The sequence below is a fragment of the Haplochromis burtoni genome, unplaced genomic scaffold (assembly GCF_018398535.1).
Source record: "Haplochromis burtoni strain Fernald_Lab_line unplaced genomic scaffold, NCSU_Asbu1 Contig_501, whole genome shotgun sequence".
NCBI classification, from domain to species: domain Eukaryota; kingdom Metazoa; phylum Chordata; class Actinopteri; order Cichliformes; family Cichlidae; genus Haplochromis; species Haplochromis burtoni.
The window spans coordinates 295,802-322,857 of NW_024582862.1; the positions used below are offsets into that span (position 1 = coordinate 295,802).

The window sequence follows — 27,056 nt, forward strand, 5'->3', positions numbered from 1 at the left end:
GCAGAGCGCTGCCTCGCAGTGAAGCTGAACGAACGAGCAGCACGGCGCAGGTCCCTGCTCAGGTGTGTCTGTCACACTCGGGCCAGCGACGATCACACATACACCTCCACCCGCTCCTCTGTCACTCCAACCCTCCGCACGTCCTCCTCCGTTCATGAACCTCCCCTGACGTCTTCCTCTTTTCCACCTGCCCGACTGGCCCATCTTCATTGTCCTTCGTCCATCAGAGCAGAGGGCGCCGTGTGCTGCGATTGGCTAGGAGAGGACACGCCCAGCACACAGACGCAGCTTCCAGCACGCCTAGTCCGAGCGTGAGCTCACTTCCTGTTCTCGCTGATTTTCAAATAAAACACGGAGGTTGTGTCCGTCTTCTTTATACAGTCTGTGGGAGATGAGCAGGTGCTGCAGGAAACACTGAAACACACACACACTTAATGCTGCACGCTTTATTAAACTCCTCCTACAAAAACACGATAGAAAAAGACTCACACAGACTCAAACACTGAACGTCGTACAGAGACGAAGCACACTGTGAGGAAGCAGCGCCTCCCGCAGGATGCCACGGGTCACTACAGCCTCCCCGCTCCGTACTAAAGCTGTGATCGCTCACCTGCTCAGGTGTGTTTGTCGCCTCAGAGCTGCTCAAAACGATTCTGCCTCCATTTTCTCCCGTTTCAGTCTCCGACTACAAACGGATTCATGAATAAGGAAAACATCGCTGGCGGTCGTTTGTCCAGCTCGTTACAAAAACATTAACGAGTGATGTCGTTGTGTCCGAATCGTCACATCGAACAGGCTGAAAACAGCAAAGACCACCTACAAAAGCACTGATTGGATAACGCAGCAGCTGATGCCTCAGGGAGGCGGGTGGCGGTCACTGGGTGGTGCAGCAGGATGGAGGTGGAGACGCTCCCTCGCCTCCTCTAAAATCACTCTAAGTGTCAAACATCACAGCCAGTGTGCAACAAACATCACGTGACACAAAGACGAGCTCTGATTGGTCGCTCAGAGAGCAAAAAAATAAAAATAGAAGAGGCAGAGGCGCGGCTCCTCCTCCTCACCACTCCTTCTTCTTCTCGTCCATGGAGACGCCCCCGGGCCCGAGCGCCACCACCAGCAGCAGGCCGCCGATCACCGAGGTGGTCTGGAAGAAGTCGTACTTCAGGAAGTCGTGCATGGGCGTGTAGGACGGCACGCTCCAGAAGGCGTTGATGGTGAAGTTGATGCAGAGCAGCCACACCACAAGCGTGAGCGCCGCCAGCTTCGTCTTAAAGCCCACCGCCACCAGGACCATGAGCGCCGTCCCCACCACGTTCTGCAGGAACTGAACACAACACGCCGTCAGCACGAGGACGACGGTCACGCCCATAATTATTCAGACCAAAGTTACTTTTATTCAACCTGCAAGTTTTCGTCTCCCAAACGATGTGGAGACGAGGCACCAGAGGCATCGCCGCCGCAAAAACGCTTCTCTGCTTTTATTCTCATTGGGGCAAAACGTGCCCCGCCCACAATCATTCACTCGTCTCAGTAATAGAAAAACTTTAATAGTTATTACAGCAGACAAACGCGTCCTATAATCGCACGTCTCCACGTTTGCTCATTCGTCTTTAGCAGTGAGCTTTCAGGTCGGAGGGTCCCCTCGCCCTGATCTCTAGCTCCGCCCACAGTCTCTGCTGGACTCTGTGGGCGGAGCTGCTCAATGTTAATGTTTGTGTCTGCTAACCGTTTACTTTGCTGTGCTTTGGGTCGTTGTAGTGCTGAGCTGTCTGCTGCTGCCTGATGATGAGGAGGAGGATCTTCATGCTGTTTTTCGTGGTGGCGTTTCCTGTGATGAGCTTCCCCCCGCCCCCCAGGGTGGCTGTAGCTCAGATGGCAGAGCGGATCAGCCACTAACCAGAAGGTCGGTGGTTCGATCCCAGACTGTCCACCAAGCCGCTGCCCACTGAATCGGCTTGGACTGTTCGGACGGTGATTTTAGGACTGTGGATTTCCCAGAGACTGTGACAGTTTGTGAAGAGCGCGAGTCATTCTGGACACTGTTTGCTCAAATGTAAATAAAAGCGACGCCTCTGGTGCCTCGCCGTCTTCTCTTTTGGCAGACGCCCGTGTCATTTCCTGTCAAAAACAACTTGTTGGTTGAACAAAAGTAAGCTTCCGTCAAATCTTCCCAGGAGTTTGAATAATTACGTGGACACGTGTGGACACGTGTGGACACGCACACGTGTGGACACGCACGGACACGTGTGGACACGTGTGGACACGTGTGGACACGTGTGGACACGTGTGGGTTTGTGAGACTCACGCTGAGCAGGCTGAGGTCAAAGTGCAGCAGCGTCATGAACATGAGGACGAGGAGGACGCGACCTCCCAGCTGCAAGAGGTGCTTCGGCGAGCTCTGATGTCCGAGGGAAGGAACTCCGGCGAACACGCTACGCGCCTCCCCCCTGCACTCTGCCAGGAGGAGGAGGAGGCCCCCGCCCAACGCCAGGTTCCTGCAGAGGAGGACGAGGAGGATGAAGAACAGCAGATCATGTCTTTGTAGCTCCAACGTGCAGCGTCATGCAAACGTGCAGAACGAGCCGTTTCTGTCCACGACGTCGATAAAGTTATTTCAGAAAGGCGTGACGACTCACCTCATGAGGAACTTGAGGTCCCACAGGATGCTGTAAGCCACCATCTGCAGGTCACACAGAGTCACATGATCAGACTCACAGGTAACATTCTGGGACTCACCTGTTTGAAAGTTCACCTGCACCGTGTTGGCAGGACGAAACTACGACCTTAACTTTTTCAGTTTAACAGATCTGACGTATCACAGCACTGCATTTGGCATCGAGTGCATGCGCAGCTGCAAACTCGCACCGGTGCTGAACACGTCTGACCACAGCGAGCTGCTGCTCCGGCTCAGCTGGCGCTGCGACATCAGAAACACAGACTAAAGCTTCCGCTCTGGATCAAACCGGGAATCGTCCCGGCCGCTGCCTGCTCCCGCCGCCTGGATCGTCCACGTTTCTTCCTTTTCTCCTTCAGAAACATCATCACCTCTTCCTGTGCGCTCCGCTTTACCCGGAAATCACAGCGCTTTCAACGTGTCTACAGTACACGCCCCCCCGCACACACACACGGTCAGCTGTGGCTCTTCTTTCAGAGACAAAGAACAAAACGTTTATGTTTCAAACAGGAAACGTTTACTCTGATTTATCATTTAAGACCACAGGAACTTCCTGTTTGGGAGTCTGAAGGCGTGACGGCGCAGTGAAAACCGACTGAAGCTAGCTGACCATCACGTCAAAAACCTGCAATACTAAACATGAAACACGTGTGTGTGTGTGTGTGTGTGTGTGTGTGTGTGTGTGTGTGTGTGTGTGTGTGTGTGTGTGTACCTGCAGTGCGATGATCCCAAACAGAGCGCCGCAGGCGTGCTGAACAAAGTTCCTGCTGAGGATCAACACGCAGCAGCCTGCAGACACACACGTGTTACATGTTTAATGTGGAACAACTGAGAGCTCTAAATCACCAATAATCAATCAATCAATCAGAGACTGGTGCAACAACCCAGGTGCTCGCAGAGATCATTGCACACACATACGTATAAATGTACAGGCAGGGGACCTCTGTCCCTAACTGTCACCAGTGTGCGAGTCCTCGGAGCCCCGTCTGCATTCGGACCTGCTCGGATCACCACGGTTTTCATTAGATCCTAGTACCTGGTACCAGGTGCTTTAGCAGGTGCTTGGCCGGGGTTTCCAGCGATCTGAGCAGGTATTAAAGTGTGACATCATCAGACTGCATGGCACAGATTGGCTGGTCAGTAGCGTCAGTGTGACGAAGAGCTGCAGATCGAGCAGCAGGTACACCGTCGCCTCCACGTCCACCTTTGCTGTAGCGTTCGCCTTGCATACTAATTATGCTGCAGGACGCTCAGACGCGTTGCTATGACGACAGCCACGCAGGTTAGGTAGTACCAGACAGTAATGAGAACCAGGTTAACGGAAAAGGGCCTCATGTGTGTACAACGAGGTGTGAAACGCCCGTCCCCACAAGAAGGTGTCAGGGTTACAGTTAGGCTGGGCGTTCAGTGATGGTTAGGATGAGCATTTTGTCAATTAGATGAAAACGTGTGTGTGTGTGTTACCCAGCTGTCCCAGCAGGTTGATGAGGACGAAGAGGTTGGCGATGAAGAGGCCACAGCTCCAGGTGGAGTCGATGTACTCGCTCTGCTCGCTCCACTGGAGCCACATCCTGATGCCGTCCTCGAGGAAGGTGCTGACCAGGCAGAGGCGGGCCACGTGGGGGAGGTAGTGTTTGGTCACCCGCAGGAACTAAAGCAGCGGGGTGATCAGCACACTGTTAGTCACTTTATTAATGTAGCACCGACTGCGTTTTTGTATATGCGGGGTTTAAAATACAAAGAGGCACCAAGAGCTGCAGTTCCTCTGACATCCAGCAGAGGCAGCAGTGAGTTGGTCCCCACAGACTCCCATGTTCAAACTTTGCAGCAGAAGTAAACATGTTTACCGCCGGACATCATGCTGCGAGGTCACTGTACTAACAGGCTGAAGCTAAAAATCAGCACAATGTTTCCTCAGATTAAAAACACATCAGCTGCTGATTCATGAGCCACAGCTTCAGGTAGACACGCCCACATATTTATTATTACTTTTAAAATACTTTAACTTGACTCTAACACGGTTGTTTAAATGTGGATTAACCAAGAAGATGATGATCATCGTGTGTGTTTCACGGCTGCGTGGAGGACGTGAGCTACCTGCTGCTGCAGCAACACTTTCTGTGTCGCTCCGTGGCGGAGGGTTACTTTCAGAACTTCCGGTCAGCTGCGCATTGATCGAACCAGACTCCGGTAACAGGTGTTTTCATTGAACCGTTCCCGGTTCGTCAGCAGTGATTCACGGCTGTGAGAAGAAACTATACCCCTCGGGCACGTCAGGACCCCGGCCTCGCCTCCGCGTGAGACCCAGCTGAACCACGAATTTGTTACTTTACTCTCAAACGTACATTTTTATAAAACATTTAAATGTTAATGTGTAAAGCAGCCCTGGAGCGATCAGAGCTCTCCTGAGGTCGAACATCATCTCAGAGGACAGTCACCCATCATTATTTCCGTTTTCCTACAAGCTGCGAACGTTTCACCAGACTCGATTTAAAATCTGTCACGTTTCAACTTTCCTCGAGTCTCCACAGACACCGTTGGTTTGTAGAAAACATCTGAACACGATCATCCATCGTGTAAAGTCGATCTTCATTTCGGCCAACAGAACAACTCAATAAAGATCGCATTTTTGGTGTTTTAGTGAGAATGAATCTGCACCACGGTCTTTCCTGTTCCACCCTCCCGATGACGAAATCTGCTGCTTTGCTTCAAACTCCATGAAAGTTCATTTTAAAGCAACGAAGCTGTTCCGGGGAGCAGCTGGCCTCTGCTTTTCGAGCGGACTAAACTTGTTTTGCAGCAGAAATCACCGAGCTTTCAACAACCAGATGTTTGCGATAACCGGACCGAGTCCCAGCTCAGCGTGTGGCCGCTCCGGGTGCGCGTTTCCCGGGTACGGGAGCTTACCTGGTCCGCCACATCCTCCGCCTGGCTCATGAGGTCTCCGTGTCCCATCTCTGGCTCCGACGGTAAGGCACTTCAGTGCGGAAAAGCAGCTGCCAGCTCACGTCCCGGTCCGGTCCGCAGTGATGATGAAGATGCCCCGCTGCTGCCTCCTCCGACCCACAATCCTCCGCCCTGAGCAGGTAGGGCGCCCCCTGCGGCCGGGCTGGGTACAGCATGCCACGTGGACCGGTGTTCTGACAAAACGTCCTACCTAAGTAGTTTATGCACATTTGTGCTGTCAGCACAAATGTAAGTAGGTATGACGGTTTGCCACTTAACTTTGCCCATCAGAGTATGCTTGTAGCTCTTATTAACAAAGGTAAGATGATTTGCCACTGAATTTCGTGTTGTGCGCATGCGTAGAAACAACGGGTAGGATGGATTCCCAGAACATCAGAACATGAAAGTCTAACCCAGCTCAGATGTGACCCGAACACGTCGGTGGCTCTTGTTCTTTCACGTGGGCTGTGGGGATGTAGAAACACAATGAACATGATGCACGGCTGAGCCACCACTGATAACTCTGCAGGATGAATAACAGTGTGATCGTTTCATTCTCTCATAATGGTAATAATTTATTTAACGAAACAGAAGTGTTAATAACCGTTTTATGACATCGCACACCACGAGAAACAAAGCCGGTTATGAAAACATGATTTATTAATGTTTGCATATTAACGACGATGAAACTGACCGCTGTCAGTCATTGTGCAGGTGTCAGGTGGAAACCTGCAGCTGTGGAACGTTTCTCCCACTGCAAACAGAACACACATCGACAGCAGTCCACCTGTGACCTGCAGCTCCTGCAGCAGCCACCAGTCAAACAAAAGAAAGGTGATCAGAGCTTCACCTGGATGCAGCAATGCATTGTGGGACGCGGTGAGGCGGTCAGGGTGGAGCAGATCGGTCCTTGTCTCTCTGTCCTCGCCGCCTCCTCCTCTGAGCATGGTGTCTCTAAAACAACAAACAACAGGCAGCTGGGTTACCTGTGTGTGTGTGTCTTCCTGTCTAGCTATCTTTGTGAGGACTGAAATCTGCATTCTACCATACTTGTGAGAACCAACAGTCACTTGTGAGGACACACAACCTGGTCCTCGCAAATTTGAAGCATTTTTGAGGCTCCAAATGTGGTTTTAGTGTCAGGGTTACAGCTAGGCTAGGGTCAGGCATTCATTTTTAATATGGGGCTAGGGAAAGCATGTCAAGGAAGGTCCTCACTAAAATAGCTGAACGGGGTTGTGTGTGTGTGTGTGTGTGTGTGTGTGTCAGTATTAGAGTGAAACCTGCAGGTACAGGTGAGATGAGGTCACCTGTCAGGTTCCCTCCTCCTGTGTGGTCTTTAGATCGACTGCAGCAGCTCTGAGCTTTCACTCTGGGCTGTACCTGCTGCACAGGTGCGTCTGTGCTGCTGCAGGGACATTAGCTCACCTGTGACTGTCCACATATTTATGCTGCGCACTCTTCGCTGACACACCTGTTACATACATGAAGTTAGTCATTAAATATTAAGCAGATATGTACCTGCAAGTGGAGGTAGTGTGTGCGTGTCCTGCAGTGTGCGTGTCGAGCTGCAGCTTCACTGTAGAAAAACTTTTTGCAGAGTCGACACATGAAGCCACAAACAGGAACCACAAAACTGCTTCCTGTGGGGACAGAGAGTAAAGCGTCACTTCCTGTTTGTCGCAGAGACACGAGACAAAATCCACAGACACACTGATCTACGCCTTCTGGATTTTCTCTCTACAGATCGTCCACTGGGGGGCGACAAAGCTCCATCAGCTGGTTTCGACCTCCGGGACGTACCGCACGCCGTGCTGGGGTCATACTCTGCTCGCCGCTTGTCCTCCTCTTCCTCAGCCACCTGAAACAGTTTAAAGTCGTCACTCCTGAATCGTGATTTCACTCGACGCCACAGGACGTCCTGATTTTACCTTTTCCTTTGTTGCTGCATCCTCTTCCTCGTCAGCTACATCCACTTCTTCCTCCACCACCGCCCCCTCCTCCTCTTCCTCCCCCTCCTCCTCGAAGCAGCCGACAGCATCCACAGTGATGAGCTCCTCCTCCTGAGCCTCCTCCAGGAGTACCTGGGAGGAAACAGGAAACATCAGCTGTCCCACAGAGGGGCGGGACATCCTGCTGAGCAGCGCCCCACAGAGTGGATCCCGCTGTTGACGGTCACGCGAACAGTCGTTGCTTCGCTTTGTTTCACAGACGCAGGATACACGTCACCACCAGCGTCTGCGACACTGACCACCTGACAGCCACAGCCATTGGCTTCCTGCTGTCACCTGACTGCCGACGCCCTCACTCACCTGCTGTTTATGTTCCGATGACTTCATGTGCTCCACAAACTTCCTGGGCGTCCTGAAGTGACGTCCGCACACCGGACAGAAGGGCCGGCAAAGCTGCTTGCACATCTGGATCACACACACACACACACACACAGTCTTCTATTGACATTTTAATCTGCACAGTTGGCAAGTACACTGACAGTAAAGGGCTATTCTATTCTATTCTATTCTGATCTCTGTTGGGTAAGGAGGCGTGTCTGCGCTGATACGTCATCATCACGTCTCACTCTCACCTTGTGTCGTTTGGTCCGCCGATGAATGATGACATCACCGCTGAAGTGAGTCTGACAGGTGTCACACCAGCGCTGCGACTCATGGCGGCGCCCCCTGCTGGCAGAGTGACACACCTGAAGGTTTTCAAACTAAACAAATCAGAGCCCCTGATCTGTGTGTGTGTGTGTGTGTTCACCTGTCCTGCGGTGTGTGTGTGTTGAGGTGGATGCAGTGTGTGATCTCCTGCAGCTTCTTCATGTGTTCAGGTCCTGCCATGTGCTCCTGAAACAGCTGGAAATAAACAGAGCACACCTGTAGACACCTGTGCACGTCCACCTGTCACATGACCTGACATCCACAGCTGGAGCAGATATGCAGACTGAGGTTGGTGACGTTGTGTCTGGTCAGCTGTTCGTCACAGAGCTCAGGTTATTACAAGTGTGTCTGGATGAAGCCACCTGATTGGTCAGGACTCACAGCGACGGCTGCAGAGCCGAGCTCACCTGTTCCAGGACGTGCAGCAGTGGCATCGCATTATTCATCATCAAAGCACTGAGGGAGGGGCACGAACCGCGCTCTGACCTCTGTGGTGCAGGTGTAACTGGCTGCTCTTCACTACTGTACGTTTCCCCTTCTGTTTACCTCGCGTGTCTGAATTTACAGTTTTTCATTTTGCAAAATCATCATGCAGAGCTCGGGTGCATCCCTGCTCCTGTTTCCCACCTGCAGACAGTCTTTACACTGCCGCCTGCCTTTGGTAGCTTTTTGGCAGAACTGTGACGTTCAGCAGTCGCCTCAGTGTTCTCTCACACAACAAAACTACACGCTAACCACATGCTAACCACATGCTGACTGTACTCCAAACATGCTAAACGTCGCTAATCTTTCACATCTCAAAACTCTCTTTTTATCTCGCTCTCTCTCTCTCTCGCCGTCGTACTCCAAAAACTCCTCCCTCTTCCTAAACGACCTAATGTCACGTGTTGCTATATCATTTTTTAATTGGTCAACATGGTACATTTTTCCACCAATAGGAAAGGGTCGCAGGAGCGCGTTCCTTAGAAAACACCCGTTTTGTCTGCAGTTCGTGGCGGCTTTGAAGATGATGCTGCTGCGTCGGCCATGTTTGTCGGGTCATCCGTTGTTTTAAATCGGCTGCTAGTCAATCGATGAGCCGAGCGTTCACAGCCGCTCGCTGCTGTCAGCGACTCTGACTTTAAAACAGGAAGCAGGTGCATGCGCTAACTGGGCAGAGGCAACAGCAAATGTTTCCAGATGTTAGCAAAGACTTGCTGTGGAGAAAGCTGTGGATGTCCTGAGTAGGGGTGGGTTTTTATAATCGATTCATTAAAATCCTGAATCGATTTTTTAATATAAATTTATTTTGCCCGAAACGCCAGAACCTCAGGTGAAACCTCACAAAATTTCAACAACCACCAAACAGCTAAAACAGTGAATGAGAGCAGGAACAGGCACGGAGACGTGAACACACAGCGCGGAGCCGCGGATCAGAGTCAGCGAGATGTGACTTTCTCACCGACGGCACGGACACGGTCGGGGCTGAAAGCCGACAGCTCGCTGATGCTGATGTTTCAGCGGGTCGGCGCTTTGTGTTCACGCCCTTTTTGCGCCGATTCTAAAGCTGTTAGTTTATCTCTCTCCAAACAACACTGACCGAACCAGGATAAAATCTCACTTCATGCACAGCTCTCTCTCTGTTTCCTGCATTATTCGCTTGCTTGTTACGCACCAGTCTACCGTTGTTTACAGGCTGTCGGTTGCTGTTTTTTTTTTCGTTTACTTACTTCTGAAAAGAAAACCTAATTTCTGCTGTTCAACATTGAACAAATTTAAACTTTCTAAAATTATGCAAAATGCATAATTTTATTCTATTTTAATTTTATTATAATTTTATTTTAATTTTATTCAGCCCACTAGTCTCTAATAAACCCGCTGTAACTTCAGAGGTGATGTTCATAAGTTGATTCATGGTTTTCTTTCGTTTTTGATCGTCTGCAGAACATTTTTATAAAATCCAGAACAGGAAAATCTCCTTCATGTGTTTCTGTGTTTTATCTTCAGCTACTTTGACACAAAGGCCTCTGCTGTGACGCTCACACCTGTGATAAAGTCCTGCGTGTGTCAGCTTCCTTTTTATAGATACAAAAATATGTAAATGTGCTGATCTGAATTATAATATTTCTGACTGTCAAAATTTCCCAGATTCAAATCGAATTTAATCGAGTCGATTCTAGAAATCAGTGACGACACCCAGCCCTAGTCCTGAGTGTGCTGAGGACACCTGACTCAGGTAAGATTGAACGAGGCAGAGGAAGAAGAAGAAGAGCCGAGGGTTTCTTACCAGGAGAGAGCGACACGTGAGGTCACAGACGTGACAGTGGAGTCCGCCCGTCTGTCTCTCGGCCGTCCTGTCCGTCTGTCCAAACTCTCGGCTCTCGCTGCTCTGCTGGATGGTGACCTTCAGTGACCCCACGCCCTGCAGCTATAAACACATCACGGCAGGTTACCTGACAGTCAGGTGTGTCTCCGTTACTCTGTGGTTCTGACTGCAGATGGAGCGTGGCATGGTTCTTTACCTCGGCCGCTCTGCTGTCCTTGCTGTCCTCTGCTGCCCCCTGCTGGCCGGGAGGAGGAACATCTGGTGACACAAAGAGGGAAGCTTTATTAATCCGCAGCACAGGACTGAAAATCAGCCTGAAGGATGCCACGGAGACACACCTGCCGCTGGAGCACATGACCCGGGGACTCTGCTGGGCGGAGCAGCGTCGTCCTCCATCCTGTGAAAAACATCAAAAACACACCGAGTGAGTCGAGTTCCTCAGATGTCAGACAGTGGTGTCGTTTGTTCCTAGCAGACGACCTCCCAACCTTGCTCGCTTTGAATCCGATTCTTCTGATCCTCCCTCCAACCCCACGCCTCCAGGCTGGCTCGGCCCATCAGCACCCCTCTCTTCTTCTGTGGCGGTGGAGCTGCAGCGTGGCCAGCTCTCAGTACTTCCTGTTTCTGACGCCTGGACAAACACAAGGCATTAAACCAGCAGGAGCTGGGGCTGCAGCGGGGACGGGGAGGCAGAGTCTGTTTTGGGTACCTGCTGGGGTGGAGGCGGCCTCCTCTGAGCAGCACAGACAGGGAATCGAACCCTCGCCAATGCACTTCCTGCAGTGGGTATAAAACACCTGCAGGTGGAGACCAACATGTGAAGCAGCGTTTATCAGCAGCACCCACAATGCATTTCACCTTCTATAAGTTTATCACACATTCAAATTGACGACAGACGTCTGAACCGTCACGCCTGCTCTGAAAGACCTGACATGTGTGTCAGGTTCAAGTCAGAGAAACAACACCTGACACAGGTAACTCACCTGTCTGTCCTCTGTGGCTGTTTGACCATGATGAAGGCGTGCTGACCTCTGACCTCTCAGCAGCTGTACCTGCAAAGATGAAGTTTCTCCTCTGACATCCGTCATATATGAATGTAAAGCAGTTTTCTTACAGATTCATAACGTGTCTGAATGATTTTAATATGAATTCTGGGAATCAGCCGATAAACAAACCAGCTTTAAATCAGCACATTAAACAGAAATCTGGCACTAAATCAAACCGCAGTTCCAGGACAAGCAGAGGGAGGAGACTTTTGTCATTTCCAAGTCTTTAACATTACAGGCTTCACTTCTGTCACGGAGCTCATTACAAACCTCGAAGCGTAAAGCCGCGGAGAATCAGGTCTGCTATTTAGTGTGTAAGCCGAATTAAAACCGGGCTTTTAGAGACTCGTAATATGTCTTTATAAATTTCTTATCTGAAACTTTACTCAATCAGCAACGAAACAAACAATAAATTAGCACATTTTCAACAGAGACATCCCACTACTAGCTATTAGGCTAAGGCTAACAAGCTAAACTAACGTCTCCAAACAAACACAATCTGACTTTAAACTTTTTCCTCTATCGTCCTGTTTGAAGACACGAACTAGTTTAATAATCAGAGTTTACACGTTTAAATTGAACTCCAGGTTACTTTAGCTCACCTTAATGTTCAGCAGATGCTAAAGCTAGCTCAGTTACAAGTAAACACATACTGACGATGATACTTGTGTCTTCTGTCGCCCCCTGCCGGCGCGGAGGAAGACATGCGGCCAGCTGAGGAACTACAGGGTTCAGATCCTGGGCCATCTGACCTCAGGAATTCGCATGATAAGGTGGGGCCAGGTTTCACAATGAACTCACCCGAAACTCTGGCTGATTGGGACCCACACCCAGTTTCACACCTTGGCTCAGGCGATTAGAGGATCATCAGGGGGTCCTTTTGTCCCTCTGTGGGGGGAACTCCCACTAGGTTTATATCTGGGACTCTCCACCATTTGACCTTAGAACTGAAGAAGCTTCTCGGATGAGAGGTGAAACGTCTTCAAGCAACTTAAAGAAGTCCAGACGCTTTTCTTTGCAGCTCCTTTGACTACGATGACCTGGATGACTGAGAACCTTCACAGACATACAGGGTTCAGAGGTACACGGAATCATCTGTGCACGTTTATATTTGTGCTGTTTTCTGCTACAGTCGGCTTTTCAGAATTCTTTTTTCTGTTTCCGTTTCTTCCCAGTAACCAAAAAACATTTCAGAAATAACAGATGGGCTGCAGATTTATCCAATAAATTCAGCTAACAGCAAGAAACAGGAAGTAAACTGCATAAAGAGCAAAAATGCAGTTTGTGTTTTAGTTATTGTCTAATTTTTAATTTATTGTAAATATTGTGCATAATAAAAATAAATTTAATTAATAAAAAGTGAAATGTTTTTTTATAGCTTTTGTGTATTTTACAACAGTTTTGGATTACATTGGTGATCAATGTGCATCACCCCTAAAATAAAACAAAATAGAATCTGTGCCTAGGCTGCGTATATTTGCATGTAGCAGTGAGTAGAACAATAAATGAAGTAGAGTGTTCTTTCTTCAGCTGTGTTTCGTGGCCTCTGATTGGCTGGTCTGGAAGTCTGGTAGTTATTTGCAGCTTGTGGTAAATCTGCTGGAATTTCCTGGAGACGAGCCGCAGTGTGTCGCAGACAGGAAGCACTTCCTGAGATGATCTCTCAGAGATTTATGGCGGAATAAAAGCATCTGTGAGTGTGAACGGTAATGTTTCTGACAGAGAGCAGCAGTCGTTATATTTCATCTTTCTGCTGTGTCACGTTGGGCTCAGCAGCTGTAACGTCTCACAGTAATCATCCCAGCGCTGACGGATGTACAGCTGAGGTTCTGATCCTGGACAAATGCAAGACTCCTGGAGGTCGTGCCTCCCTGTCGTCATTATTTTGATATGAGTGACGTGATGATGGTAAATGGTAAATGGCCTGTATTTATATAGCGCTTTACTAGTCCCTAAGGACCCCAAAGCGCTTTACACATCCAGTCACACACACATTCACACACTGGTGATGGCAGCTACATTGTAGCCACAGCCACCCTGGGGCAGCACTGACAGAGGCGAGGCTGCCGGACACTGGCGCCACCGGGCCCTCTGACCACCACCAGTAGGCAACGGGTGAAGTGTCTTGCCCAAGGACACAACGACCGAGACTGTCCAAGCCGGGGCTCGAACCGGCAACCTTCCGATTACAAGGTGAACTCCCAACTCTTGAGCCACGATCGCCCCCACGATGATGCCAATAAGCAAAGCAGCTGATGTCTTTATAGCTGCACACACACACACACGGTGGTTTTCATATGTTAGTGGGGACATCTAACTGACATAATGCCTACCCTAGCTGCTTACTCTAACCATAACCTAACTGTAACCCTGACACTAAAACCACGTTTCAAAAACAAAGTGCTGAGCTTTTTAAACGTGTTGTGTTGGGCTCGGGCTGCAGGACCTCCTGAAACAGGCCGGACTGAACCAGATTTAGATTCTTGGAAGTCGGAGTTCCTCTGAGACGGCAGCTGGAATGAAATCCTCTCCATGCATCTGTCTGACATTCACAGGAAACTGAAGCAACATGTGGTGAAACTATCAGCCAGAAGCAAAGCCAGGCCGTGCTCCAGCTGCTCTGAAGCCTCCATGTTCCATTCAGGCTCCTCAGCACCGTTAGCCTTCAGGGCTGAAACATGAAGCACCAAAGCCTGCAGTTCCTCTAGCATCCAGCAGAGGCAGTAGTGAGTCAGTCCACACCAGTGACTGTAGAAAACATGGGTTGTATCCCAATTCAGGGTCTGCAGCCTTAAAGGCCGCATTTTAAGGCCGATTACGGCATTAATTAGTTAGATGCCTTTAACTAATAGCCTGCTAGCTAGCTTCTAACCAAGCTAGCTAGCAGGAGTTGATAACTCCCTCTCTTGCCCAAATAAATTCATTTGAGGTTGCAAGAACCCAAAATGGTACTAGTCCAAACTGAAATGCCCCTTTTTAGAGTTAACTGGGCAAGCACTGCCCGCCCTGCTTGCCCAGACATGCACTGGAAGGAGGAAAAACTGTCTATAACCTCAGTGCTATGAGTGAAAATGTGAAGGTCTGTTAGAGGCCAGAGGTCAGTTTGTAAACCTTTATTCATAATTTTAAAAAAAAGTTTCACACAACAGATCTGACAGGAGACGCAGGCTCGAACGCCCAGCACGCCAAGTGTCCATGTCACTGCCCCGTGTGATGTCAGAGTAATGTTCGCATACACAGAGAAGAAGAAAATCAGAGACGCCTGTACAGAGGAGGTGACATCATGAAGCTCAGTAGATGTCCTGGTCATAGTCTGCGATGTCCATCGGCTGCTTCCTGTCACTGTTAGCCAGGTAGGACGACAGCTCCTCTGACAGAGCCACAGACAGGTGGAGACAGAGACACGTCAGTGAGACAGACCCGAGTCTTTTAGTTTCTGTTTCTCCCATTTCAAACGCCTGTCTCACCTGCTCCCAGCACTCCCAGTACAGCCGAGGCCGAGGCCGTCCCCAGGTTGTTACGAGCTGTGCAGCGATAGGTCCCAGAGTCCCCCGTCTCCGCCCCCTCAATCTGCAGCCAGCTGGAGAGCTCGAACTTCAGAGGACCGCCTCGAGACTGCGAGAGAGACAATCAGACAGGTACTGAAATCTGTCCCAGAGGGGCGGGGCTGCAGGCTCAGGCGCACGTGTACCTGGACGGAAATGTGTGGGTCGTCTCCGGGCAGGACGACATCTCGTCCCTCCTTCGTCCACTCAACCAACGCCATCGGAAACGCAAACACTTCACAGAGAAAGATGAGACTGCTGCCCGTCCCGTTCACCTGACTGTGAGGAGGCACCTTAATGACCGGCACTGCCACAGGTGAGAGAGAGGTTAGGCTGGGCGGAGCAGAAATCTCAGACTGTGTGTGTCAGTCATTACATGTGAGGAGCGATCAGCTGACTGATGACCTCAGAGAGCTCACATACAGAGATGAGATGACCTCTGACCTGCAGTTTTACTCTGTGCTGATTTCAGGTGTGTGTGCTCGTGTTTTTGGGCCCTCTGGGGTCCCGTAGGCCCTCAGTGTGAGGCGACCGTTTCCTGGATGAAACGTGAGTTCGCCCCTTTGCTCGATATCTGACGTCTGCTCTTCGTTTCCATTTTTAACTGAAGCCGTGCACGCCTGACCTCTGAACTCTAATGCAGATAAAATGGCGCTCAGCTTGTGGAGCTCAACACATCAAAACAGCTAAACCAGCTCTGCCTGGGCTCCTCCTCTTTACTCCGAGGGCTAAACCACAGAGACGGGGTGAACTGAGGAACTCATCATCATCATCAATAGAGCAAGCGCAATCATATAAATATTTCAGGACCATGATCAATGAAAACTGAACTGCGATGAGAATTGCAAATCAGTCTGCAGAAAGGGTCACAGCGCATTTACTGCCTCAGAAAACCTGCTCATTTCCACACTGACCGAACTATTTGAACTTTGTTGCGTGGTTCGGTCACACCTCTGTCACAGAGCAAACTCACTGGTGGTCTGACAGGTGAGTCACAGCCCTGTTTACCTGCCTGTACTCTAAACAGGTACAGACGATGCTTTATCACTTCTTAATAATGGCTCCATCCTCTACGGGGTGAATTTCAGCTTCTTGCCTCAGAATATGTGTGTGTCCGGTTTAAATATGTGTGCTGTTTTGTGAAAGGAAGCCAAACGATGTCATTCCTCTATAAAGCAAATTTACCTGCAGGTAAAAGTAAAGGAATCATCACCATTATCATCACATGTGAGCTCTCCCAACATATGTACCTTTAAAAATATGAATGAATGAGGTGAGCAGTGGAACAGCAGGTGGTTACCTGCCCTGCGGCTCCCATCTGTCCTGCCTCAGGTGTTCCTACCTGTCCTGCAGGGGCCCCTCCCCGCGGTGTGGAGCTCGGGTGTGGAGAAGACGGCCTCCCTCAGCTGACACATGTTCATGTATGTTCTCCCGTCAGAGCCGCACACCGGCTCCTGCTCCTCACACACGCACTCCTCCTCTTCATCCTCTCCTCCTCCTCCCGCCTCACACCGCAGTCCGCTCCCACACAGCCCGTAGAACACGCTCCGGTTCCCGGGGTCGCAGGGCTGGCCCTCTAGGTTCCCGCACTCCAGGCAGCAGCCGCAGGAGTCCGGCACCAGCCCGGCCCGGCAGCCGCCGGGCAGCGAGCACCGGTCCGGCTGGCACGGCCCGCAGAGCCCCGGCGGCGCTCTGCACGGGCGGAGGCTCAGCCAGAGACAGAGCAGCACCAGAGTCCGCATCTTCATCCGCCGGTACCGGCGGGACTCTGACCGGGAACAGAGACACAACAGAGCCCGGGCTCACACCGGCATCCCCCGCGTCAGACACCGACAGCCTCCGGTCAGAGTCTCGGTAGAGTCTCTGGTTCAGTCCCGGTAGTGTCGTTCAGCGTCCCGGGCTGCTGACGGGCTTTCTGTCTGTGGCAGGTTTGAACAGCTGAGCTGCTCGCGCTGCTTCACTGTACACACGCGCCAGACGCCGCTGTCACGTGTGTCACAATGGACACAAACAACAGACAGGTTCCGGTTTGACCTTTCAAAGTAAAACATCGTTACAGAGAGAACAGCAGCTCAGACTCTTCATATTCAGGCCACTAAATTTGGGATTTGGCACCAAGAAAAATCTATTTAACACTAGATTTACTAACCCTGCGCAAATTTGTGTAGATTCCCTGAACCCAACACCCCCTAGAATTACTGACTTTTTTTATTTTCTGGTGCAAGTCCTGAGGTGTTAATCACCCCTGCTGAGATTCTCCTCCTGCTTTTGTTGAGCAAACCACCCATTGCACATTTGCATTTGTTCACTCAGAGTAGCTCAGATCCAAGGCAGGCCAACCCTCTGTGTTACAACCTTCAGAAATGCCTGCCTATACAAAATATCCCACACACTGACTGACCTGCAAATATGAAAGACACAACCCTAACCCTAACGCAAGTCTGTTTTATTTATAAAAAATGTGTGAAAACAGAATGCATAGTTGCTAATACAATGACATGAGTGACGTGTGTGAACTCGTCAGCTTTGCATGTTCTCTCCTCGCAGCAGGTTTACCTGTGCAACATGTCAGAAATCCGCCTGTGCCAAATGCAGGGATGATGCCTTGGATCTGAGCTACTCTGAGTAAACAAATGCAAATGTTGCACACACACACACACACACACACACACACACAAACGCTGCAAATCTGTCTTTGGCTACGTCCACACTAGCCCGGATAGATTTGAAAACAGCATTTTTGTTTTCAGTTGTTTTCACACAGTTGTGCGTCCACATTGAAACGGCCAAAAACGCTTACGTTCCAGTCCTGCGCATGCGTGGAAGCGAGTAAGAATTAAAGAATTTGAAGAAAAGCTATCAGGAGCTGTCAACCGCTGTATAACGCCCTCCGCTATCTTTGTTTATTTGGTCACATGACTGCATCACATGACTAAAATGTGTCATTGTTTTAGAAAGTCTGCGTTTTCGAGTGTCCACACTGCGACGGGGCAGCTCCGTTTTGAAATGTATGCGTTTTCAAAACGCTGCATTTTTCCTTGGGGAAAACGCCGTCTCAGTGTGGACGGGGATGGGTTTTCAAACGGAAACACATTAGTGTGGACGTAGCCTGAATCTCTCCTGGTTGGGGGTTGGGGGAGGGTGTGTTTACACAACAAAAGCAGGAGAACAATTTAGCTGAAGGACTGTGCAAATCTCAGCGGGGTGGTAGGAGGTGTTAGGTTCAGGGAATTTACGCAAATTTGCACAGGGTTAGTAAATGTAGTGTTAAACTAAAATCCAGCACTCTGAGCTCAGAGCAGGGATCTGAGGCTCCACCCACTCATGCCCACTCATCACCACCCTGCAGTTCCTCTGACGTCCAGCAGAGGCAGCAGTGAGTGAGTTCCATGTTAAAACTTTAAAGCAGAAATAAACATGTTTACAGCCGGATACACACTGTTGGGTCTCTAAGATCATTTTAAAGCTTCCATTATTAGGGGGCGTGGCCTCTTTGACTGACAGGTGGATGGTGACACAGGTGGCTGTAGCTGCTCGCTTCACCTAAGCTGGACCTCTGGACTGTGTTTATGCTTCTGGAGCATCTTTACTGACATCATGTGACCAATAACATGGCTGCCATGAGGACACTGTCTGAGGAGGCTATACCAGAGTTTTAATCAGTCTGTGTGATGCTCCTGTACAGAAAGGGTCACCTTTGGATTCACCTGAGATTTTGAGCTTCACAAACCTGAGGTTTCTGTACAAGATAAGATAGAAGATAGAACTTTATTAATCCCTCGGGTGGGTTCCTCTGGGAAATTCGGTACAAGTAAAAAGCTGCCTTTGGTCTGATCACGTGGAAAAAATTTGAATGCATGTGTAACTGAAAAATCTCCAAAATGAAATGACAACAAAATGAAAACTTCATACCTGACCTGCACTTCCTCAGAGCAGGTAAGGTTCAGTCTGCAAGAATGAACACGTTCCAACTTTTATTCTGAAAGTCCAGTACTCTGACTTCCTGTCTCGGTGTCTGACCTGACAGTCTCTGAGCAGCTGAGCAGCCTGCCGGCTTCCCCCACAAACAGCAAAAACGAAGGCAGCTGTTAAACTCATCCTGAGGCTGAAGCTGGGCTTTACAGAGTGGAGGCTCCCAGGGTCCTCCAGGAGGTTCAGGAGAACCCCGGGACCTGCTGGGGCCTCAGAGGTCGCAGTGGGGGTGAATGTGATTCAGGTGTCATTCAGCAGCAGTTCCTGAGTAAACGTGTTGGTTTGTCTCCTCAGCAGCACCAAAGCGACTCAGGAAAAAAAGCAGCGGCGGTGGTGCAGGTTTTGGGCGTGGCGCCCTGCTGGCTGACAGGAATAGAACCGTAATGGAGGGTTTAAAATGACGTGTCTGCAGGCTTTTTTTACACTCTCGTGCTCTCGCACTGTGCCTGTGTCCCAATTCAGGGTCTGCACGCTTGAAGTACGCGTACTACGTACGGTGCGTACTATGAGTACGAGAAGTGTGGAAGTGAGAGGCTTGTGAAACGGGACGGTCTAGCCTTCGTCCCGCTGTTCAGGTTGCCTAGCAACCATGATACTAACCGTGAGACACGTTGCATACAGCTTTGTTTGACAGAAATCAAGGAGAAAAATGTTTTGTTGGTCATTCATTTTTGTCATGACATCACTTTGATTAGTTGAGTATCTGAGGCTGAGACCACAGGACTGTAAACATGATTGTTGGGCTTCATTTCTGTGCTGAACAGTCATTTAAGATTAGTTGGTAATGTAAATATTGGTAATGTAAATATAATATGGCCAATATTATAGTATTGTCAGATTATTATGATATATATCTATATATATATATATCTATATATATATCTATACTATATATATCTATATTATATCTATATCTATATCTATCTCTATATCTATCTCATATTATATATCTATATCTATTATCTATATATATATATCTCTATACTATACTATATATATAATATATATATATATTATATAGATATATACTATATATATATATTATATATATATCATAATAATCTGATTGATATATATATTTGAAAACATTGTGGCCAACCGTAATGTTTTAATATTCTTTGTTATTAAACATTCGCACATAAATAAGTGACGTCATATTCAGTACTTACTTTTGACAGTTCACTCTTCGGACGCTCCCTTCTGCCGTATTTTGCGGCAAAATTATCCACACCCACCGCCGCGCTATGAATTGTGGGATATATGGGACCACGAAGCGTGCACCGCACCACGCTTGATATTTGGGGAAATCGACGGCGCATTTGGAGTATGCGTTTGAAGTACACTTCAAATTGGGACAGCCGTCGTCGCGTGGCGGTGACGTAACCGCACTTAAAACGCGTACTTCAAGCGTGCAAACCCTGAATTGGGACACAGCCAGAGTGTGTGTGAGTGTGTGAGCCTGGTCTTTACCTGAGCAGGTGTGCGTGTTTTACCTGCGGGACGTGATCAGTCCTGAAAACCAGCATGGAGGAGTTTTTACTTCTCTTCATGCAGCAGCTGCTAAAGCAAGTTTTTTAGCTCCTCCCTCATTCAGAGCAACGTTATTCTGATTGGCTGCCCATCCTGAACAGGAACTTTGAATCCCCCTTCTATGCAGTGCACAGTGATCTGACGACCTCATCATTACTAACGTTTTTAACATGAATGCCCGCCACAGAAACAGGAAGTACGCGCTAGCTTCAGATGCACATCAGTAAAAACACCGCTCATGAATGGGAGACGTATTTGGATCGCCCCCTGGTGGCTGCTACACCATTCATCATGTTCTATCGTGTAAAGGCCACGCCCCTTCATATGAACAGAAAAGGCGGTTTGCGAGATTCAGAGAAGGAACCTTTGACGTCAGCACGTTTAAGATTTTTTATTTTGATTGTTACATTTTTATTAAAACTGAAAACCGTCCCGAGCCGTCATCATCATCATCATCATCAACGACACAGTGCTGACTTGGCACAGCAGGACTGGACCAGACCGGTCAGAGGTCACGAGCCCATCTCCCCCCCTTCCTCCCCCGGGGGGGAGCAGAGGTGTGAGATGAACACACAGTGGTAGTTCCACAGCAGCAGCAGCACCATCAGCAGCAGGCCGCAGAGCAGCAGGGCCACCAGCAGGGGGAGACGGCGCGATGCTGACGGAGGGCAGGAGTCGCCGCAGCTGACGGGGAGAGGGAGAGGAGGAGGAGGGGAGGAGCAGCGATGGAGCCACAAACAGAGACGTTTGAGTCCCGATGGGTCAGACTGAGATGAGCTGACAGGTGACGGCATGGTCCTGGAGAGGTCAGAGGTCAGGTGGAGCTCAGCTGAGAATCAGAAACAGAAACATTGGTAAAAACCAGAAGCTCCGTAATGCTCCAACCTGAGGGGGGGGGCACTAAAGGTCACACAGTAGATCTGAGGGGAGGGGGGGGAGGGGGGGACAGGAAGCAGGTTACTCTGATCACATTTTAAAAAGTAAAAGCGTGCAGAGAGGCCCGGGCTCAGGTGTGCCCCTGACGCTCTGACCTCTCCGACTCGCTATCATGGCCGACAGTTACTCAAACACGAGCTCTTTAAATGTCAGCACACGTCTCAGCAGAGGAAGGCTCGGAGCTGCTGAGGTGTGACGAGCCCAGCGATACCTGCAGATGTTTCCAGATGTTTGTGAACGAAATTAAAGCGAACTGAGTGACACTGAACTTCTCACCGGCTGCTCGGAGAAACCAGCAGCCTCAGCAGGAAGTGCTGGACTGGGTCGCATCATGCACGGTCTCGCTCTGACCGTGTTCAGTGAGGTTTGGATCCGAGTTTATGTTCCCGTTGAAGAAGAGCCTGAAGTGACGGGAAAACAGGAAGGAGCCTTCAGGAACTCCACAAGAAGAACATCAAAATCCCTCAAAGAGGAAAATCTGGAAGCTCCACGGAGCATCGAGGGGGAGGAGGAATTCAGCCTCCTCGTCTTCCTCACTCCTCCGCTTCATTACAGGTTCCAGAAATAACACAGGGTTACCATGGCAACAGCCAAAGGGCTTCAGGGTTACTGTGACGACCACCGAGAGGAGAAGCAGGGGAAATACACTAACCTCCACCCCACGCTGCATCTGTCGCTTTTACTCCACATTCATTAAAACAGAACGCTCTGAAGCCCCGTCTGAGGCCCAAGGCCTGGTCCCTAACCAGTCCCTGTCTGAGGCCCAAGGCCTGGTCCCTAACCAGTCCCTGTCTGAGGCCCGGTCTGGTCTGAGTTTTCATGCACGGAGCTGCTGGTTTTTCCTGCACATACGAGGTTTCCAGCTGACTGAGCAGGCAGAGAAAGGCTCTGTAAACAGCTGAGGGTGAGCGTTCAGCTCAGAAACACTCACCTGTCTGCTCCTTTCCTTCTGCGTCTGCAGCGAAGACCAAACACCTGCAGCCTCTTCCTCTGTGTAACTGTGTAACATGGCCGGCTCAGCCAATCACAGCGGCCGGTCGGAGGTGGTCAGCTGAGTTTCAGTGCACTGACCGGCGGCATCACGCCGTGACCTTCAGACTGAGAGTCAACAATAAGACCGCGCACACTGAAAACAGCTGCAGAGCCTCGAGCTGCAGCCACACACAGAAACTGCCCCAGGAAATACCCCCCAACGCCTCCCCCCACGATGAAGAACACAGCTGCTGCCTTTCACTGCCCTCCAATCCCCTGTACGCTTCTTCATTACGACACAAACGTTGACCTGCAAGACTACAGTACCCACAATCCTCTGTGGCTCCAGCCTGCTGGTGCTTTGAGCTTTACTCTGTCCTGCACTTCCAGTGAAAGCTGTGCAGTGATGCAGAGCGGCATCATCGTCTCTGAGCAGGCTCAATAACCACTCACCTGTACGCCCCCCAGCCCCACCCCCCAACCCGCTGACCCCCCCTAAATACTTCTGAAACTATGCCAGTAAATAACAGATGACCCAAATACCAACAAACCCTCTCCTCAGCAGCCAATCACAGCAAAACTTTAGAGTACCGCCTCAAAACCAGCCTCATATCAAACCACAAAGCCCCTCCTAACACTCCCACTATAACCTGTCACGCTCCCCACCAATCACTCCCAACCCCTGCAATACAACCAAACTTTGAGCTTTGATTGGAGGGTTTACCTGTCGTTGCATGTGAACACTCAGACGTGTTTACACGAAGGTAAGACTCGGTGAGGACCGCACGCTGTGGCCAAAACTGCTCCGCTGGCCTGAGATCAGCTGACGAGCTTTGGGAAAATCTCACGTCCTGGGTTGTTTTGGCTCGGCCCCCAGAGAGCACGTCCGCTCACGTCCTCGGGAAACACCAGAGCAGCTCCCCTGTGCCCACGCCATAACGCTGCCTCCGCTGTGTTAGACGGATGCTCTGCTTTCCGCTCTTTTCTCGCCATCGTTAAACTTCCACCCAGCTTCACCTGTCAAACGTGTTTTCACACGTGTGCACTTTCGTTAGATGTGACAACGTTCGACCTTCCTGGGCGCACCCGGAGTTCGCAGCGTGCTGTTTCCATCCGTGACGGCATGTCCTGGCTGTCGACCTTCGGTGCTCCTGACTCGGCTCGATGTGGTGAATCATTCTGTCATCGTCTTTCATGACTTTATGTGTTTGTTCGTTTTAACAGTGAGCAGCTGGTTTGGACACTCCCAGTTTCTGCTCTCTGATTGGTTTATTCTGGTGGTTCAGCCTAATGAGGGCCTGCCTCTTGTCTCCTGGTCTAACGAGGGATCAGACTAGGAAGCCGCTCACCCAACTGTCTGCTTACTTCTGGCCGTGTTTAAGAACTGGTCACAGTGGAGACACGTGGTTTTCACAGGACCGCCACAAATGATGTCACAGGCAGAAAAACTCGGACGCGTTTCAAATAAATATTAGTTTATTACTGAAAGTGTCGTCGGCAGAGACGACGGGCAGGTTAAGCTCAGTTACACAAACACGGATTCAAAAGTGTTCACGTGATGACACGGCGCCGCTAAAATCTGAAACAAATCACACACCAAGCTCTACAGCAACACCCCACTTCCTGTCTGACACAGGAAGTGGATTAGAGTAAAATGTCTGCAGTGGAATCGCTGAAACTCGACTTGAGTCGAGCGGCTACATGTGTCAAAAAACAACCAAACACTAACAGGCTGGAGGTCAAAGGTCAACGGTGCACAGACAGAGGGAAACTTCTTCTACAGTTTCAGTTTTTATGATACAGGAAGTAAAATGTGAACACAAAAATAAAACTTCTTCTAGCGAGCCGCAGTCAATCAGCTTACAGGTGAGACCTTCATCATCATCATCATCATCATCATCTGTACAGTGTGTTTACATCAGAAACAAAGTAAACAGCAAAAATAAATACAGACTGTGACATCACAGCACGTCACGTGTCATGTGACACAGTTTAGGGTGAGCTGCACCAACACTCATCAACGTTTCTAAATTAGACTACCGATAAATACGTTTAAGAAGTCTTTTATTTTGAAAGTGCCAAACCACTTCAAAGTAAAAGACAGTTTCTTAAAAACAGCTGAGGAAAACTTTCAGATATTTTGTTCTTGACTTTCTTTTTTTTTTTTAACATGAACGTCTTCCTTTGTTTCCCGTGTTACCTGTTTCCTGTTCAGAGGGAGTTCTTCCTCCCCACAGTCAGTTTCAACAAATCAACATGAAGTGCCTCCATATTTCTGTGATGCCTGGATATTTAAACGGCGTCACATTGAAACCACTTTTGTTTTGCTTCTGGAGTTTACTCTCGTGTTCCTCAGTTTAAACAAAATAGGAGCGTGAATGAGTCTGCAGATCAGCGTTAGACTCCCATCACCAGGCTGAATCTGCAGATGTGCTCCAGCTGTGAAGCGATTGGTGCAACTCGCCTGGTGTGAAGCCGAGCGTCACCGAGAACGACGGCGTGAAGCCCAACTCGTCACAAACCTGATCAGACCTGCACAGGTCACGCCGGCACGAATACACGTCAGTGTGAGGAGAATCGGAAACGTGCAGCTCAACACTGAGAGAGGAACCTGACGCTCACATGACAACATCAACACTTTATCACATATCATTTTATTCAGCTTTCGTTTCTGGAACAAAGCAGTACTCTTATTGTGAAGTGCACAGGAAGGATCGTAAACTGTGCCAAAGTAAAAGTCATTATTAATAACGTGCCCTGCCTTATGAGGGCGTTTCTGAATGAAATGATTGAACTTTATTCCGTAAAAAGAACAAACACGTTTCTCACTGATGTGAGCGTTTGTGGATTTTCTAAATGTTTTAAAACATATTCAAAACTGTAAAAACCTTCATATAAAAACAACATCTGCCCGTACAGATGTGATGTGTTTGAGACACCGACATACAGACGTGTGTCTGATAAATATACATAAATACAAAGGTATTAATGTGTGTTAGTGCGTGAACGCGTCACACAGCACAGCCATGAATCTGTCACTGATCTGTGAACTGAGCTTGTAAATAAATTAAAACTATTATAACTTCGCTGTTAGTTTTTCATGGACTTTCTGGTTGACGTCTTGGTGCTGACAGACGGGTTGACCTCGCTCGGCCTGCAGGTCGATTCTCAGAGCGTGTTCTCGGTGACGCGCTTGGCCGGCTGCTGTTCTTAACACCAAAAACGTGGAAACCTCCTAACTCCAGCTGGCTCTGTGTGGAGTTAGCAGCTTTCCACGGGACATCAGGTTGGAGCTAAAGGGCTGTGGAGGTAGGCGGAGACTGACATCATCAGTGGGGACACAGTGGAGGAGGGGCAGTGACTACATCTCCCAGCATGCACTGGGACTGTCAGGGGCAGTGGGAGGAGCTTTTGGGGCAGAAAGCATCCCTTTTACGTGCACGAGGACATCTCTGTATTATGGGGACATTTTTCCTTTATGAAGAAAGTCAGGCACTGTGGGGACACTCTGCATTACGGAGACATGGTGACATTAATGCCAATAATAGACTGAAATGTCCCCATGTCCACTCACAGCTGCACAGTGCAGAAGCGGGTTTAAGGTTCAAATAAAGTGTTACCAAATTTTCCTGAACACAGAGAAACAAACTTTCTGGATCGCTGAACCAAAATGGCGGAGCTTCCTGCTAACAGGTCATGCGTCGCTGTGAAAGGACATCACCCAAAAACCTCAGTGGGATGACCCCACACTCTGGTTCGGTGATCCGGGCGACATCTGTGACTCTGTGTAAAGGAACCACCTCCTGTCCCAGAGGCTCCTCCCACCGGCCAAACTGTAATCAGTAATCGGGGACACAGGTGATCCTGGAGATCGATCCCAATTTAGGCTCATGGACTCAGATCAAGAAGAACGGCGTCGCCAGTTATGACCAGTTCCAAAACCAGTCATACTTTTGATAATTCAGTGCGATCAACAGAACAAACTGTACAACACCACAGACATCCACCCGAAGGAAACCAGTCCCAAACAGTTCTTTCAAAATAAAAGACCCTCTGGTGGGAGGAGGCAGACAGCTACAAGCAGAGGAAGGCAAGTGTGTGTTTGTACAGTGTGTGTGTGTTTGTACAGTGTGTGTGTTTGCTTTGTGTGGTGGGAGTTAGTGTGACAGATGGTGTGTGTGTTTGTAAAAATGTGTGTGTGCTGCTTAATGTTTGTAAATGCTTCTATTGATATTTTTGTGGGGTCCTGTGATTTAGGCAAATTTTGTGGGGACATTTCTGTATTATAAGGACCATTCTGCATTATGGGGACATTTCTACAGTGTGGGGACAATTCTGCATTATGGGGACATTTCGGTATTATAAGGACAATTCTACATTACGGGGACATTTCTACAGCGTGGGGACATTTTTGCATTATGGGGACATTTCTACAGCATGGGGACATTTCTACAGTGTGGGGACATTTCT

General features: G+C 49.3%; 3 protein-coding genes across 4 annotated transcripts; all 3 read right to left on the reverse strand.

Annotated features, from left to right (window-relative positions):
* Positions 1-431: 431 nt before the first annotated feature.
* Positions 432-5,720, reverse strand: LOC102307728 (surfeit locus protein 4). The gene is made up of 6 exons (XM_005946763.3): positions 5,582-5,720; positions 4,139-4,325; positions 3,387-3,463; positions 2,637-2,680; positions 2,306-2,495; positions 432-1,324 (listed from the first exon to the last, which is right to left on the reverse strand). Exons 1-6 carry the CDS (start codon positions 5,627-5,629, stop codon positions 1,058-1,060), a joined length of 813 nt encoding a protein of 270 aa, XP_005946825.1. The 5' UTR covers positions 5,630-5,720; the 3' UTR covers positions 432-1,057.
* Positions 5,721-5,955: 235 nt separating this feature from the next.
* ciz1b (cdkn1a interacting zinc finger protein 1b) lies at positions 5,956-12,439 on the reverse strand. Of its 2 annotated transcripts, XM_005946761.3 has the most exons (15): positions 12,234-12,439; positions 11,569-11,637; positions 11,295-11,382; positions 11,074-11,216; positions 10,924-10,982; positions 10,782-10,843; positions 10,547-10,687; positions 8,381-8,475; positions 8,205-8,301; positions 7,933-8,037; positions 7,552-7,704; positions 7,424-7,481; positions 7,142-7,263; positions 6,471-6,574; positions 5,956-6,085 (listed from the first exon to the last, which is right to left on the reverse strand). In XM_005946761.3, the coding sequence occupies exons 2-14, from the start codon at positions 11,595-11,597 to the stop codon at positions 6,509-6,511; spliced, it is 1,218 nt and encodes a 405-aa protein (XP_005946823.1). In that variant the 5' UTR covers positions 11,598-11,637; positions 12,234-12,439; the 3' UTR covers positions 5,956-6,085; positions 6,471-6,508. The 2 variants fall into 2 exon arrangements, with proteins under 2 accessions (XP_005946823.1, XP_042069889.1); XM_042213955.1 differs by lacking the exon at positions 5,956-6,085 and having other exon boundaries at positions 8,205-8,298; positions 12,234-12,438.
* Positions 12,440-13,778: 1,339 nt separating this feature from the next.
* Positions 13,779-17,838, reverse strand: kazald3 (Kazal-type serine peptidase inhibitor domain 3). The gene is made up of 4 exons (XM_005946764.3): positions 16,519-17,838; positions 15,323-15,483; positions 15,099-15,246; positions 13,779-15,001 (listed from the first exon to the last, which is right to left on the reverse strand). The coding sequence occupies exons 1-4, from the start codon at positions 16,922-16,924 to the stop codon at positions 14,922-14,924; spliced, it is 795 nt and encodes a 264-aa protein (XP_005946826.1). The 5' UTR covers positions 16,925-17,838; the 3' UTR covers positions 13,779-14,921.
* Between the last annotated feature and the right edge of the window lie 9,218 nt (positions 17,839-27,056).

What these genes read in the sequence shown, in the direction of transcription:
- ciz1b (XM_005946761.3), bottom strand. Translation starts at nt 11,597, where the DNA reads ATGGTCAAACAGCCACAGAGGACAGACAG. An exon ending in ACACACACACCGCAGGACAG is followed by an intron (nt 8,302 to 8,380) that starts GTGAACACACAC and finishes TCACTCTGCCAG; the next exon opens with CAGGGGGCGCCGCCATGAGT. An exon ending in CATCGGAACATAAACAGCAG is followed by an intron (nt 7,705 to 7,932) that starts GTGAGTGAGGGC and finishes GTTTCCTCCCAG; the next exon opens with GTACTCCTGGAGGAGGCTCA.
- kazald3 (XM_005946764.3), bottom strand. Translation starts at nt 16,924, where the DNA reads ATGAAGATGCGGACTCTGGTGCTGCTCTGTCTCTGGCTGAGCCTCCGC. An exon ending in ACCCACACATTTCCGTCCAG is followed by an intron (nt 15,247 to 15,322) that starts GTACACGTGCGC and finishes TCTCTCTCGCAG; the next exon opens with TCTCGAGGCGGTCCTCTGAA. An exon ending in ACTGGGAGTGCTGGGAGCAG is followed by an intron (nt 15,002 to 15,098) that starts GTGAGACAGGCG and finishes TGGCTCTGTCAG; the next exon opens with AGGAGCTGTCGTCCTACCTG.
- LOC102307728 (XM_005946763.3), bottom strand. Translation starts at nt 5,629, where the DNA reads ATGGGACACGGAGACCTCATGAGCCAGGCGGAGGATGTGGCGGACCAG. An exon ending in CAACCTGCTGGGACAGCTGG is followed by an intron (nt 3,464 to 4,138) that starts GTAACACACACA and finishes GTGTGTCTGCAG; the next exon opens with GCTGCTGCGTGTTGATCCTC. An exon ending in GACCTCAAGTTCCTCATGAG is followed by an intron (nt 2,496 to 2,636) that starts GTGAGTCGTCAC and finishes CCTCCTCTGCAG; the next exon opens with GAACCTGGCGTTGGGCGGGG.